The 14,566-nt window shown below is 36.1% G+C and overlaps 3 protein-coding genes across 5 annotated transcripts in view; 2 read left to right on the top strand and 1 right to left on the bottom strand.

Moving 5' to 3' along the window:
• Window positions 1-8,432, top strand: part of LOC107722781 (tripartite motif-containing protein 16-like) — a 9,504-nt gene extending 1,072 nt beyond the window's left edge. The window contains exons 2-8 of the mRNA XM_016531251.1: window positions 2,341-2,436; window positions 2,976-3,209; window positions 3,585-3,744; window positions 4,367-4,423; window positions 4,972-5,040; window positions 5,479-5,983; window positions 8,171-8,432. Of these exons, the coding sequence (XP_016386737.1) occupies window positions 2,341-2,436; window positions 2,976-3,209; window positions 3,585-3,744; window positions 4,367-4,423; window positions 4,972-5,040; window positions 5,479-5,983; window positions 8,171-8,186 (1,137 nt within the window). The 3' untranslated portion in view covers window positions 8,187-8,432. The remainder of the gene's footprint in view (window positions 1-2,340; window positions 2,437-2,975; window positions 3,210-3,584; window positions 3,745-4,366; window positions 4,424-4,971; window positions 5,041-5,478; window positions 5,984-8,170) is intronic.
• A 2,174-nt stretch (window positions 8,433-10,606) lies between these two features.
• On the top strand, window positions 10,607-12,198 carry LOC107722786 (intraflagellar transport protein 22 homolog). Of its 3 annotated transcripts, XM_016531261.1 has the most exons (7): window positions 10,607-10,707; window positions 10,883-10,912; window positions 10,989-11,071; window positions 11,169-11,258; window positions 11,361-11,403; window positions 11,485-11,563; window positions 11,747-12,198. In XM_016531261.1, exons 2-7 carry the CDS (start codon window positions 10,883-10,885, stop codon window positions 11,893-11,895), a joined length of 474 nt encoding a protein of 157 aa, XP_016386747.1. In that variant the 5' UTR covers window positions 10,607-10,707; the 3' UTR covers window positions 11,896-12,198. The 3 variants fall into 3 exon arrangements, with proteins under 3 accessions (XP_016386747.1, XP_016386744.1, XP_016386745.1); XM_016531258.1 differs by having other exon boundaries at window positions 11,361-11,563; XM_016531259.1 differs by lacking the exon at window positions 10,607-10,707 and having other exon boundaries at window positions 10,724-10,912; window positions 11,361-11,563.
• Window positions 12,199-12,271: 73 nt separating this feature from the next.
• Window positions 12,272-14,566, bottom strand: part of LOC107722787 (ATP synthase subunit g, mitochondrial-like) — an 11,237-nt gene continuing 8,942 nt past the window's right edge. Inside the window, exon 3 of the mRNA XM_016531262.1 lies at window positions 12,272-12,470. Coding sequence (XP_016386748.1) covers window positions 12,372-12,470 — 99 coding nt within the window. The 3' untranslated portion in view covers window positions 12,272-12,371. The remainder of the gene's footprint in view (window positions 12,471-14,566) is intronic.

Here is a 14,566-nt window from a genome sequence, read left to right as displayed (position 1 = left end):
AAAAAAAAACAAACAAAAAAAACAGTATGATTACATTTTGAAAATAATTTCCTCAAGGTCCTCCAACAAACAAACATGCCAGCTCTATATGCAAAACAACAAAAAAAAACAAAATAAAACAAAAACAGATTGATTACATTTTAAAAACAATTTCCTCAGAGTACTCAACAAACAAACATATCATCTCTATGTGCAAAACAAAAAAAAACAAACAAAAAAAACAGTATGATTACATTTTGAAAATAATTTCCTCAGGGTCCTCAACAAATAAACATCATCTCTATGTGAAAAAACAAAACAAAAAATAAAACAGTTTGATTACATTTTAAAAACAATTTCCTCAGAGTACTCAACAAACAAACATATCATCTCTATGTGAAAAACAAAACAAAACAAAACAAAAAACAGTATGATTACATTTTTAAAACAATTCCCTCAGGGTCCTCAACAAATAAACATATCATCTCTATGTGAAAAAACAAAACAAAAAATAAAACAGTTTGATTACATTTTAAAAACAATTTCCTCAGAGTACTCAACAAACAAACATATCATCTCTATGTGCAAAACAAAAAAAAACAAACAAAAAAAACAGTATGATTACATTTTGAAAATAATTTCCTCAGGGTCCTCAACAAATAAACATATCATCTCTATGTGAAAAAACAAAACAAAAAATAAAACAGTTTGATTACATTTTAAAAACAATTTCCTCAGAGTACTCAACAAACAAACATATCATCTCTATGTGAAAAACAAAACAAAACAAAACAAAAAACAGTATGATTACATTTTTAAAACAATTCCCTCAGGGTCCTCAACAAATAAACATATCATCTCTATGTGAAAAAACAAAACAAAAAATAAAACAGTTTGATTACATTTTAAAAACAATTTCCTCAGGGTCCTCAACAAATAAACATATCATCTCTATGTGAAAAAACAAAACAAAAAATAAAACAGTTTGATTACATTTTAAAAACAATTTCCTCAGGGTCCTCAGCAAACAAACATATCATCTAAAAGTGCAAAACAAAAAAAAAAAAAAAAAAAAAAAAAAAAAAAACTGATGAGGAAATATGGAAAATAAAGGGAGGAGATGAAGATTAAACAGATAGAAATGTAGTGGGGTTAGTGAAACTTTCATCCAGATAGAGTTTTCCAATACAACTCCCAAACTATAAGAGTCACAAAAGGGTGTGTTCCTTTACAATAGACAACTCAGAGGTTACTTGATTTAACCTATGTCCTAAACCGGCCGAGAGAAAAATAACTGTAATGAGCAACAGGAGATGAGAAACAGGGCAGGTCTGGATTCTGGTGTAGGGAGAGGCAAGGAATGTGAATTCAAGAAAATCAGACGGGAGCTTACAGACCATCCCCAACCTCCCCCCGCGCTACGAGTGCGAAAAAATAGCACACTGCTTTTTGTACCTTGACCCAAAGTCATCATAAACCTCAGCAGATGAGTATAGCTGAAAGAAATGTTGACAACCGCCTCTTCAAACGTGAGTTTCACTTGAAAAACTGCTCAATGAAACTTGAGTCACTGTATGAAATAACTATTAGGACAGTAAAAACAAACATCTCACCAAAACTATTTATAGATACTGGCCAGATGTTTACTGTTGTATCAGTACTCTGGAGCTCTGAATGGAAGGAAGGCCTTCAAAGGTTTAAGATTTCAAAGTGTTTCCTTCAATTCATCAGTACTGAACAAGCTTAAAACAGAGAGCACAGCAGTTGATGTGTTTTTGTACTGTTTTGACTAAACTGTCACGGGTGCTGTTTAAATACAGTAATTATATCTGTAATCTAATACTTATCGCAGGCACTAATTGCGAATGGTTTGTTTGTTCTGTTAAATGTAGGGAATCACAGATTTAAGCCCTCATGTCCCATGGCACACACTACACACACACACTTTTATTCACCCCCTCCCCAGATTCTCCACATTCCTTCAAGCTTATTTTGAAGAATGCTTCGGTGAGCTTGGCAAGGGGTTGCTCTGAAGCCCCCCTTCTCTTACCCTAAAGAATCAAGCGTGTGCACCTTGAAATGTCTCTCCGGTGAGCAGACCCAGCTAGTTTTACATTCCTGGCATGATTAACATTCCCCTCTCTTTTCGAAGATAAAGGCATCCATGTGAAGCAAGTTCTTCAAATTCTAGAAAAAGCAGAACATACATGAAGATCTGCGACGTGAGAGGAAATGTTGTATTATGTAGCAGTACATGCACTGAATTATCATGAAGATGGCAATCAACAACACAAAGTATTTGTGTTCTAAGTTAATCTGTCAATAAAGACTAAGGTATGTTTTCTCTTATTTCATGGACAGAAACTTCTTGGAGTGTCCCAGGCAGAGATAAAACAAAAATGCCAGCAGAGGACCAAAGAACTAGAGGAACTGAAGACAGCGGTGGATTCTCTCAAAGTATGTTTTAGATTCAATTTGTAACAGTTTATTTTATCACCACTGCTCATTTCAAAGTCACACCATAATCTATTAGACCAAATAAGAACAACTGAATGTACTGCTTTATCTGGGCAAAGATGAAATGTCACAAGCCCTTTTATCTGTTAAGTCAGTGTGTAACTGTTTCAATCTGGGAAAGCAAACAGTCCTTGAAAGTGGCCATAATTGTTCTTTTGTTCTTTATGAGGTAATCCAGTGCTAGTCTTCAGATACATGCTGATACATGTCAATCTGGGAAAGCAAACAGTCCTTGAAAGTGGCCATAATTGTTATTTTGTTCTTTATGAGGTAATCCAGTGCTAGTCTTCAGATACATGCTGATACATAGTTTTTTGTTGACTGCAGCAGCAGCTTGAGTAATTTTACTGAGTTGTAAAGCTTATCCAGAAGTTATTCTTGCAAAATCAATGCACTAAAACAAAGAGACACAAACAGTTTCCTACTGAAAGAATGGACAATGAACTGTCACCCTTAAACTTGACTCATTTTTACCACAGAGCTCTGCACAAAGGGCAATGACTGAAAGCAAAAAGATGTTTGATGAGATGATCGCCTCCATTGAGAGGATGAGGTCAGAGGTCAACAAACTGATCAACATCAATGAGAGGGCTGCATTCAGTCAGGCGGAGGGGCTGATGGAGCGACTGGAGCAGGAGATTGATGAACTAAAGAAAAAAGAGACTGGACTTAAACAGCTTTACAGCACTGAGGATCACATCCACTTCCTACAGGTACTTTAGGACAGGAGTTTTCAAAATAGGGTCTGGGGATCCCCAGGGGGACAAAGAGGGTTCTAGGGGGTCTGTAAAAATTTTAGAGAAAAAAACATATCAAATATATTTTTTTTTATTTGCTTACAATATCCATACAAAAGCCACTTATTTAAGTTTATATAATATTGTTTTTTCCCCTTATGCAGAAAAAATGGCACCTTATATACTATACTATTCATATAGTATATATAGCTGCTTTTATATGTTAGGAAGGGGCACCCCCACAAGGCATCAAAAAGGCTTTTCAAACTTTTTGGCATCAAAACTTTGCATGAGCTCATTGGGCTGTATACTCCACATTTTATGCACTTACATTTCTCTCTTTTTAAACAGAATTTCCATTATCTCTGCACTCCGACCGATGACGGCTTTATACCCAGAGTGTCTCTGAACCCAGACTTCTCCTTCAGTGCAGCCAGGAAAGCCGTGGCTGAGATCAAAGAGAGGCTGGAGGAGCTGGGCAGAGACGAACTGCGAAAGATCTCAAAATCAGGTCAGAGCACACAATGCACCATACATCAGGTACAGGCAAAGTTTTTTGGGTGAACTTGCTTTTGCTTGCTAATCTGAACACACTGCCCTCTTTTTTATACAAACTTGGACAGTAAAGTGTACAGCTGAGCTTAGTTTCTCTCTAAAGAGGCACACTGTGCACTTTTGTTACTGAATATCAAATTGTATAATTTCTGGGCTTGCTGTAAAAAAAAAATTGAAGTCCTAAAGCAATAACCAACAATTAAACAGAACAGTCTTTAGCTCTGACAAGTCAGGCCTTCTGGCACCCAGTGCACATGACTAGTAGTACATTCTCAAGTTAGCAAGGAAGTCGTGATTACATGTAGAATGTAAACAGGGGTTACAGTTCCTCCACTTCACTTCAGGGCTTAAAGTTCCTCCACTCACTCCACCTTCCAATTCACTGTGCAAGGTTCAAATGATAAACAAAAGAGCTATTCTGATTGGATGAAGTAGCTAGTAAACAATTCCATTAATAGAATTTTAAACAACAGGATTTAGTGCCTTACTTAGATCTGCTGGCATAAATCTAGCATTTCTTATTTAAAAAAGAAATGTATTGTAAATAAAGTTTTCCTGATGTGTACTTTTTATAACAGTGAATGATGTACCAGTGTACACTGTGGAGAATCGCACCAAGGAAAAAACCAACAGAGGTAACACAAATTACTTACTCATACTGTATATTGATTTACACTGATAAGCTATAAACATGGTCTAAAAATGGCAATATGTAAAAACACACATGACAAAATACACAACCGTTTAAAAGTTTGGGGTCTGTAAGTTTTTTTTAAATGTTTTTGACAGAAGTCTCTAATACTCAACAAAGCTGCAATTCTTTGATCAAAATAAAGAAAAAGAGTATTATAAAATAGTATTACAATTTAAATTAACTGTCTCTATTTGAATATATATTCAAATGTAATTCCTTCCTGTGATAGCAAAGCTGAATTTTCAGCAGCCATCATTCTTCAGTGTCACATGATCCTCCAGAAATCATTCTAATATGCAGTATGCAGACAGAGCATGCAGCAAGTAATATTTCATTTATCAGTGTTGAAAACAGTTGTGGTGCTTTTGAACAATTTAATGCATACTTGCTGAATAAAAGTATAAATCTGACAGACACCACACTTTTAAACGTTAATGTACATACAGAATGGGATATGCCATATTAAACTGTGTGTTTCTTTGTGTTCAGTAAAAGAAGTTCATACAGTGGACAGTTCACCTCCTGCAGAACCCAGGGGCAGATCTGAATTTCTGAAATGTAAGTATCTAGAAATCACGATTTTTACATTTAGATCATCTAAAACTCAGAGTTAATATTTAAAAACACTAATAATTTAATTACATATAATCTTAAACTAATCTTAAAATGTATATTTATTTCTCATAATGCACACTAAGATGTCTTGTGATGCCTAAACTGACTAAATTGATTGGCATTTAAAACGTGACTAGTGGTAGTTTTCAGTGTTTGATTTTTTACTTTATTTAGACCAAATAGTATAGAATTGTTATTGGTCAGTTATACGTTGCCACAACATGAAATTATTGGTATTGCCCAGAATTTTAATATTGTTCCTAGTCCAAATTATTTTTTTCTGTCATTTTTACTAATTAAATCAGAAGGATTAAAATACATATAGAGGCAGATATACAAAGATCTGTTAAAAGCAACCTTTATCTTTGTGCCCATCTCCAGACTACTGTCAGCTGAGGCTAGACCCACAAACTGCGCATAAGGAGCTGTACATATCTGAAGGAAACAGAAAGGTGATTAGAACCCGAGACCCGCAGCCATACTCAGACAATCAAGATCGCTTCGATAGCTTTGCCCAGGTTCTTTGTCGTGAAGCTCTGTCAGGTGGCCGCTTCTACTGGGAAATTGAGTGGAGTGGGGAATTCTCGATCGGAGTGGCCTGTCGGGGCATTAGCCGTAAGGGTAAAGGCTCCCTTTGCTTGCTAGGCTACAACGATAAGTCTTGGAGCCTCCTCTGCTCTGACACAGGGTACTCAGCCTGGCATAACAGGGTAGACAAGGCTGTTAGCGGCCCTCACTCTTCAAGAATAGGGGTCTTTCTGGACCACTCTGCAGGGCTGTTGGCCTTCTATAGTATTGGTGAGACTATGACACGTCTGCATCGTTTCGAGACCACATTTACTGAGCCCCTCTATCCAGGGTTTGGGGTTGGAACATCAGTCAAGATCTGCCAATTTTGCTTGCTAATCTGAACACACTGCCCTCTTTTTTATACAAACTTGGACAGTAAAGTGTACAGCTGAGCTTAGTTTCTCTCTAAAGAGGCACACTGTGCACTTTTGTTACTGAATATCAAATTGTATAATTTCTGGGCTTGCTGTAAAAAAAAAATTGAAGTCCTAAAGCAATAACCAACAATTAAACAGAACAGTCTTTAGCTCTGACAAGTCAGGCCTTCTGGCACCCAGTGCACATGACTAGTAGTACATTCTCAAGTTAGCAAGGAAGTCGTGATTACATGTAGAATGTAAACAGGGCTTACAGTTCCTCCACTTCACTTCAGGGCTTAAAGTTCCTCCACTCACTCCACCTTCCAATTCACTGTGCAAGGTTCAAATGATAAACAAAAGAGCTATTCTGATTGGATGAAGTAGCTAGTAAACAATTCCATTAATAGAATTTTAAACAACAGGATTTAGTGCCTTACTTAGATCTGCTGGCATAAATCTAGCATTTCTTATTTAAAAAAGAAATGTATTGTAAATAAAGTTTTCCTGATGTGTACTTTTTATAACAGTGAATGATGTACCAGTGTACACTGTGGAGAATCGCACCAAGGAAAAAACCAACAGAGGTAACACAAATTACTTACTCATACTGTATATTGATTTACACTGATAAGCTATAAACATGGTCTAAAAATGGCAATATGTAAAAACACACATGACAAAATACACAACCGTTTAAAAGTTTGGGGTCTGTAAGTTTTTTTTAAATGTTTTTGACAGAAGTCTCTAATACTCAACAAAGCTGCAATTCTTTGATCAAAATAAAGAAAAAGAGTATTATAAAATAGTATTACAATTTAAATTAACTGTCTCTATTTGAATATATATTCAAATGTAATTCCTTCCTGTGATAGCAAAGCTGAATTTTCAGCAGCCATCATTCTTCAGTGTCACATGATCCTCCAGAAATCATTCTAATATGCAGTATGCAGACAGAGCATGCAGCAAGTAATATTTCATTTATCAGTGTTGAAAACAGTTGTGGTGCTTTTGAACAATTTAATGCATACTTGCTGAATAAAAGTATAAATCTGACAGACACCACACTTTTAAACGTTAATGTACATACAGAATGGGATATGCCATATTAAACTGTGTGTTTCTTTGTGTTCAGTAAAAGAAGTTCATACAGTGGACAGTTCACCTCCTGCAGAACCCAGGGGCAGATCTGAATTTCTGAAATGTAAGTATCTAGAAATCACGATTTTTACATTTAGATCATCTAAAACTCAGAGTTAATATTTAAAAACACTAATAATTTAATTACATATAATCTTAAACTAATCTTAAAATGTATATTTATTTCTCATAATGCACACTAAGATGTCTTGTGATGCCTAAACTGACTAAATTGATTGGCATTTAAAACGTGACTAGTGGTAGTTTTCAGTGTTTGATTTTTTACTTTATTTAGACCAAATAGTATAGAATTGTTATTGGTCAGTTATACGTTGCCACAACATGAAATTATTGGTATTGCCCAGAATTTTAATATTGTTCCTAGTCCAAATTATTTTTTTCTGTCATTTTTACTAATTAAATCAGAAGGATTAAAATACATATAGAGGCAGATATACAAAGATCTGTTAAAAGCAACCTTTATCTTTGTGCCCATCTCCAGACTACTGTCAGCTGAGGCTAGACCCACAAACTGCGCATAAGGAGCTGTACATATCTGAAGGAAACAGAAAGGTGATTAGAACCCGAGACCCGCAGCCATACTCAGACAATCAAGATCGCTTCGATAGCTTTGCCCAGGTTCTTTGTCGTGAAGCTCTGTCAGGTGGCCGCTTCTACTGGGAAATTGAGTGGAGTGGGGAATTCTCGATCGGAGTGGCCTGTCGGGGCATTAGCCGTAAGGGTAAAGGCTCCCTTTGCTTGCTAGGCTACAACGATAAGTCTTGGAGCCTCCTCTGCTCTGACACAGGGTACTCAGCCTGGCATAACAAGGTAGACAAGGCTGTTAGCGGCCCTCACTCTTCAAGAATAGGGGTCTTTCTGGACCACTCTGCAGGGCTGTTGGCCTTCTATAGTATTGGTGAGACTATGACACGTCTGCATCGTTTCGAGACCACATTTACTGAGCCCCTCTATCCAGGGTTTGGGGTTGGAACATCAGTCAAGATCTGCCAATTAAAATGAACACTACATGAGATGTGTGCTTTTCATGAAGAATCTGAAGTGAGGGACAGACATTTTTGCTCTTTGTTCTATTGTTCAATTTTATATATATATATATATTTTTTTTTTTACTCTGTCTTTTATGCTGAAGGCCATTTGTCAGCTGTCGTTTTACAGGTTCTGGAAGAATAACATTTTTTTTTTTTTAGTAATGATCCTGCAAAGTGCAAACTATATAATATTCTCTTAAATAAAGGCTTAAATGAAGAAAAACTCTTCAAGATGCTAAAATCTTTTTCAGTTAATATTATATGGAATTCTCAACATGTGTGTATCCAAAAGTCATTGTAAAGCAACATTATTCATCAACTGCTTCTTCATATTTCAATAAAGTTTTAAAGTTGTAATACATACTGGTCTCTGATGAAATAAATGTGATAATATATCTTTTAGTAAACATAGTCTTGTGTTTTTGCTGCTGAAACCACCACATAAAAAAAATCATCTTAGTTAACACATTACACATATTTAAAGTATGAGGAACATTGCATTGCCAAACCTCTTCTGACTTTCACAATATGTGATCAATTTTTAGACAGTTATACCAAGTGGTAATTTTGAATGAATGCTGCATAATGAATTGAGAAAAGTCTTTTCTGTCTTGCAAAAACAATGATCAGGAGGCAGAGTTCCAGAAGTCAAAATTAGACTTTATTGCAAGAAGGCAACAAAGCAGAGATGCCTACAGAACATCTAAATCTGTCTCTGTCCAGACTACCATCTTTGTACAATTTCATTATCGTCACTGTCCAATGAGCGTTCAGGTCATTCTTTGATACATCATTCCCAGTACTTTTCCACAAGTGTTTATTAGTTTTCATAATGCTTGCTTTCATTGTAGAAAACCACCTGCTAGTCTGTTTTTCAAGAGATTTTAACTTCTTTTATCTACCACTTTCCGGGTGCCCAAGGTTGCAGAGGCATATACATTTTAGGATTTTAATGAATTTTACACACATGATCTATTTCTGAATTATCTGGCATCTCCCATCTGTGGTACTTCCTTCTGTATTCTCTATTCATAAGTGCAGTCATGTAGGCCACTAGGCCATGAGTTCTACATAGTCAGTCAGTTTAGTTTGGCCTTGAGGCTTTCAAATGCACCCAGCTCACATATGATGCAAACTAACTTTCACAAACATGCAAAGTAACTTCTTCAGTTGTTTTCTATAGGGTAAATAAAATAGTTCATCAATAGTGGGCGTTTTCTACTGCTGGATGCTCTAATGTTATTGATGAGAAAGTGAGAAAGAAAATATAATTACATATGACATGTATTGGCAGCAAAACTAAGTCATTTATTTTGACAAGAAGGTTTTTTTTTTAATGTAGCTTAAATAAACATTCTGGTGGTGAAAGTGTTTGTATATAAGCTGCAGAAGTAATGCATCATACCATGAACAAATATGATAATGAATAAATCAAACACATGAACGTTTATGAATGAAAAAAGAAGAACTCTCCCAGAATGTGACCACACTTTCTAAAGCTTCAATTTTTAATTTTTGTGTGAACTCCTTGAAACTTTTAGTGGTGCTGTTATGGTTAACAAACCTTTAAAGTTACTGAGGTTTTTGGAATAAACTACAGATGGATAGTTGAGGTTAACAGTTTACTTTGTGTTACCTTACCGGTTTAGTCGTTAAACCTGCTTTCTGCTTTCACGGTGTTTTTTTTTTAAAGACAACCTGTGGACTGTGGACAGTTTGCTTCTTTGCAAGCATGACTGATATTAGCAGATGTCTGGTGTCCTCATGTGGCTATAAGAGGAAATACAACTTTGTAGAAATCACTTTTTAGGATCATGTTTATAAACCTGTGTACGATCAGATACTACATATGTTGGTTTCATAAACCAAAATGGCTTAAGTTAGAATACTGTTTTGCGAATTCTGTCCAAACAATATATAATTATAAATAGTAATTTTTTCATAAATGTAAGTAATTTCATACAGTTAATTATAAAAAGGGTGGCCAAAACAATGATTTTATATTTTATATTTTTGCCCTTTACATTTTTGCTGTTTCATGAATTGTATTAATGTTCGTAAATTAAAATGATTATAAAAGGCTGGTTTAACGGCAAGTTCCCCCAGAGGTTGTAACGCCCCGCAATATTGCTCACTGCGTGTTAAAGTAACAGTGGAAGTGTTAAACAAGTGTCCAAATGCCTTGCATTATTTCCCTTGAAAGTTTGGTTTCTGTTTGTAAGGGGTTGTTTTAAAAAGTTATTTATACAACCTAAAAACTAAACAAATTAAATGCCTACCTCTACTGTTTTTTTTTTTTAGGATTTTTTATTTATTTATTTTCAAAGAATTTATTTTCAATGAACTCAAAATAAATTTAGAAGGTTAGCGAATCTGCGACGCGTGTTTTACCTTCTGCGTAATCGCCTTGGAAACGAGTTGTATTATGTTAGCCATGAACTGCTAACCTAATCCACCATGTGCATCATCTACCTGCCTTTCGACGTCTATCGGTAGAATTATCGCGCTGATTTGACACTTTGAGCAAACGTTTTACATTTCATTATTTTTTTAAATCTTATACACAATAGAAATGTCAAATTGTTGTCTTAGTAGCTAGCTCCGTTAGAAAAAATTGGTCTCTAGTCAAAAAATTCTCCTTTTCCTTTTTTCTCTCTATACTTCAAGATGAAAATATTATTAATTGGACCTAGTGAGGTAAATCGTTTGATAGTGTATAGAATGCTGTGTATCTTTATTTATTTGTGTCCATCACTGATTTTCATATTGATAGTGTGGGAAAACAGTATTGGCCAGTTTTCTGTCTGACACAACAGAAACAATCGGAGCTGATTACAGCCCTACACAAGGAGCAAGGTGGGTTGATTTTAAAGATATTGTACACATTTTTGCTGCCTGGCCAAAAGTTATAATTTTGTTAGCAATTCAAATATGACATTTAATTTCCATCTAGGATACTTGAGTTTGAATCACAGAGTTTATCTAATGGCAACAAAAAATCGGCATGTGAAGTGGAACTATGGGATTGTGCGGGTGATTTCAAGTAAGTTGACCAAATGCAGTCCCTTTTCCTGAGCCAGCCTTAAGTTGTCAAACAATTCCCATTTCTTTCTGAGTAAATTAATTCAGTATTGTACGTGCACAGATTTGAATCATGCTGGCCAGCTTTGGTGAAAGACGCCAATGGGGTAGTTATTGTGTTTAACCCAGATGTGCCCAGTCATCTAAAGGAAATAGAGACCTGGCATTCTACATTCATCTCTTCACAGGGACTGCAGGATGCCCAGTGTCTGCTCATAGCACATCATAATCCAGGGAGCGGGGCTGGCACTACCCGCCCACCATTAGGTAATTTATCTTCTCACTACAGCATTAGCTGCATTAGATCATCATCAAGTGCTTTTAGTTGCTTTTTGGTTTGAAACTGAATGAAAAGGAGTTTTTTTTTTCTGAACACCCCTTCAAAAAAGTTGCTTAGATTTGCATATGACAAGTTATTTTCAAAACTTATTTAACTTATCCTCTGTGTAGCCCCACAGTTAAACAAGTTGCCTCTCATTCACTCAATCCTTGAGGAAGAGCCTGAAGATGTTCGACAGGAGTTCCACAAATACTTGGGAAATGTTATGCGGATGCTATCAGAAAATCAGGAGCGAGAAGAAATGTCAATTATTACATAATTTTGTATAAATCTATATTGCACATAATATATAGGCTACAACGCATTTTTCTTTCAGCTTTTGTATTTTTCCTCCACAACTGCATTAAAAATCACTTTGACCTGGTAAAACAATTTTTATTTTCAGATACTTTCACTCATTAACACAAAAATGAAAGACTTTGAATGGTTATGTAGTGTAGTGTTCTATAAGTGCAGAGCTCTGCTTTTTTGTCTACAAGTAAGAATTGACAAGTGATAAACTGTAAACTTATATCCATGAATTCCACCATCTATCAGACTAAGATTCAGCAACATCGTAACATTCTCCTGGGTACACTCACTGCCATGTTATTAAAAGCCCACTGGAATTAAAGAAGCATGAAAGCTGTTCATTCTTTAATAATATTCATTTATTTAGTTCCTAGATTCCAAGAATCTGATAAAGAAAACGGACAAAACTCAGCAAAGAGAACAAGCAAACAGGACAGTCCACATTTATACATCATAGCCAATAAGGCCTCTCTTCCCAATGATCTCGCCGATGTAGAACCACATCAGAACCTCTGTGGCAACGAGTCCGTTCCTCAGAGCATCCTGTGGCAAATAAATAAAAGTGATGAGAGACATTACATAAATATTCTTGGAACTACTAATCAGGTTTTCCAAAATGATTAAATGTGCAATTTAAAGGGGTCATATGATGCAATTTCAATTTTTCCTTTCTCTTTGGAGTGTTACAAGCTCTTGGTGCATAAAGAAGATCTATAAAATTGCAAAGACTAAAGTCTCACGTTTTCTTTTATCATTTGCCACTGATGATTCAAACGCGAGTTTTGTGTAGAGTAGCGCTTGTTTGTCATTTCTCCGATCACAAATGCAGACATGGTTTTATGTTTAAGCGGCACGATGCAACGCTTAAAAAGACAGTATAAGGGGCTGTTCACATTTCGCGCCTAAAAACGCGTGGAAAACGCTAGACGCGCCGCTTCTGCTTCTTTCTAAAGCGTTCGGGCGCTTGCGCTCCGGAGGCGTCTGCCGTTGCTAAGCAACCATGACCTGCGCTCTCCATGAAGACACGGAAGTTTCAGCAAAGGATAAATGGATTTGCAGCACTAAAAATCGCTTGCAGTAGCTCTACTACTAACTTTATTTAAAAATGGCTATCCCTGTACAGCTATGATCAGCTGTTCCTTCATCTTGGCTGAGCTTTCAATGTTGTTACGGGAAAGGATGAAGCTGATTGGTTGGTTCTTGTCACATGACCCGCGGTGTGCTTGCGGCATTCTGAAAAGTTGAAATGTGTTTATCTCGATGAGCCTGGAAAAAATGAGCGCGTCGCGACCGCGTCACTTCCATTATGCCTGCCGCACGTCTACATTTGAAATAACGAACTTGTGCGCGCAAAAGACGCGATATGTGAACGGCCCCTTAGTCATTATAATCCATAATTATGTCCTCACTGGATGCAACAAATGCCTCGTTTATAATGGGTTTTAATGTTTTTGTCTCATCGCTCCGGCCGGGACACTTCATCACAGTACGGTAAGGGGCGTAACATTTCCGTCACACGCTTGAGGTATTCGGCCAATCACAATGCACTGGATAGCTGGCCAATCAGAGCACACCTCGCTTTTCAGACCGATGAGCTTTGTAAAAATCGACGCGTTTCAGAAAGGCGGGGCATAGAGGAGAAACAATAATGTACAGTATGTGGAAAATAATATGTTTTTTTAACCTTAAACCGCATAAACATTTCATTACACCAAATACTGTTCTTTTTAGCAACATCATATGACCCCTTTAAACCTCACTTTCTGACAAAGAAGTGTATGTTCAGTTTAATAAATGAACAGGCACAGGCTGATAAAATAGCTTAATCAAGCTTTTATTTACTAGAAAATACAATTATTATTAGAAAAAAATGCTATGCTTGAACTGCAGCAAGTGCTTCAATGTTTTAAAATGTTTAAAAGGAACAGGTTTAGAGAAATTTTTCCTAAAATATTTGCATGTTGTAATTTAATTCAAATGTTAAATGTATAGTTCTCCCTAAAATGACTCCACTTCAAAACCTGTACGAGTTTTTTTCTTGTTTTGAACTCAAAAGATGGTATTTTAAAGGGGTCATATGATGCTTTTTTAAAGATCATTATTTTGTGTATTTGGTGTAACAGAATATGTTGACATGCTTTAATGTTCAAAAAACACATTATTTTTCAAATACTGTACATTATTGTAGGTCCTCTATGCCCCGCCTCTCTCAAACGCTTCGTTTTATACGTCAATTGCTACCATCAACTGTTTGGTTACCAACATTCTTCAAAATATCTTTTGTGTCCACGGCTGACAGAAATTCATACAAGTTTGGAACAACCTGAGGATATGCAAATGACAGAATTTTTCATTTTTGGGCGAACTATCCCTTTAAGTCTTTCCAAACATGGTGGCTAACAACACTAGCATATGCATAGTGCACAATTTTTCCTTTCGTTTAAAAAAAAATCTCCGTCCACATGAAAATGCAAACGCATGCTATGAAGCACTGTCAAGAGCATGTCAAACCAACAGGTCAAAACAAAACAACGGTCACTAATTAGAAGTACAAAGCGAGGATTTGTAAAGAAGAATGTCGGAGTATTTCGATATAAGCCAAGAGGAGACTGGTTTTCCTTTGCTAAAGTAAGGAAACT

The sequence above is a fragment of the Sinocyclocheilus rhinocerous genome, unplaced genomic scaffold (assembly GCF_001515625.1).
Source record: "Sinocyclocheilus rhinocerous isolate Xijiao unplaced genomic scaffold, SAMN03320098_v1.1 scaffold544, whole genome shotgun sequence".
Lineage (NCBI taxonomy): Eukaryota > Metazoa > Chordata > Actinopteri > Cypriniformes > Cyprinidae > Sinocyclocheilus > Sinocyclocheilus rhinocerous.
Note: the sequence above shows the minus strand (reverse complement) of the source record. Positions and strands in the feature narration are given on the sequence as shown.

What these genes read in the sequence shown, in the direction of transcription:
- LOC107722786 (XM_016531258.1), top strand. Translation starts at nt 10,883, where the DNA reads ATGAAAATATTATTAATTGGACCTAGTGAG. An exon ending in GATTGTGCGGGTGATTTCAA is followed by an intron (nt 11,259 to 11,360) that starts GTAAGTTGACCA and finishes GTACGTGCACAG; the next exon opens with ATTTGAATCATGCTGGCCAG. An exon ending in CACTACCCGCCCACCATTAG is followed by an intron (nt 11,564 to 11,746) that starts GTAATTTATCTT and finishes TCCTCTGTGTAG; the next exon opens with CCCCACAGTTAAACAAGTTG.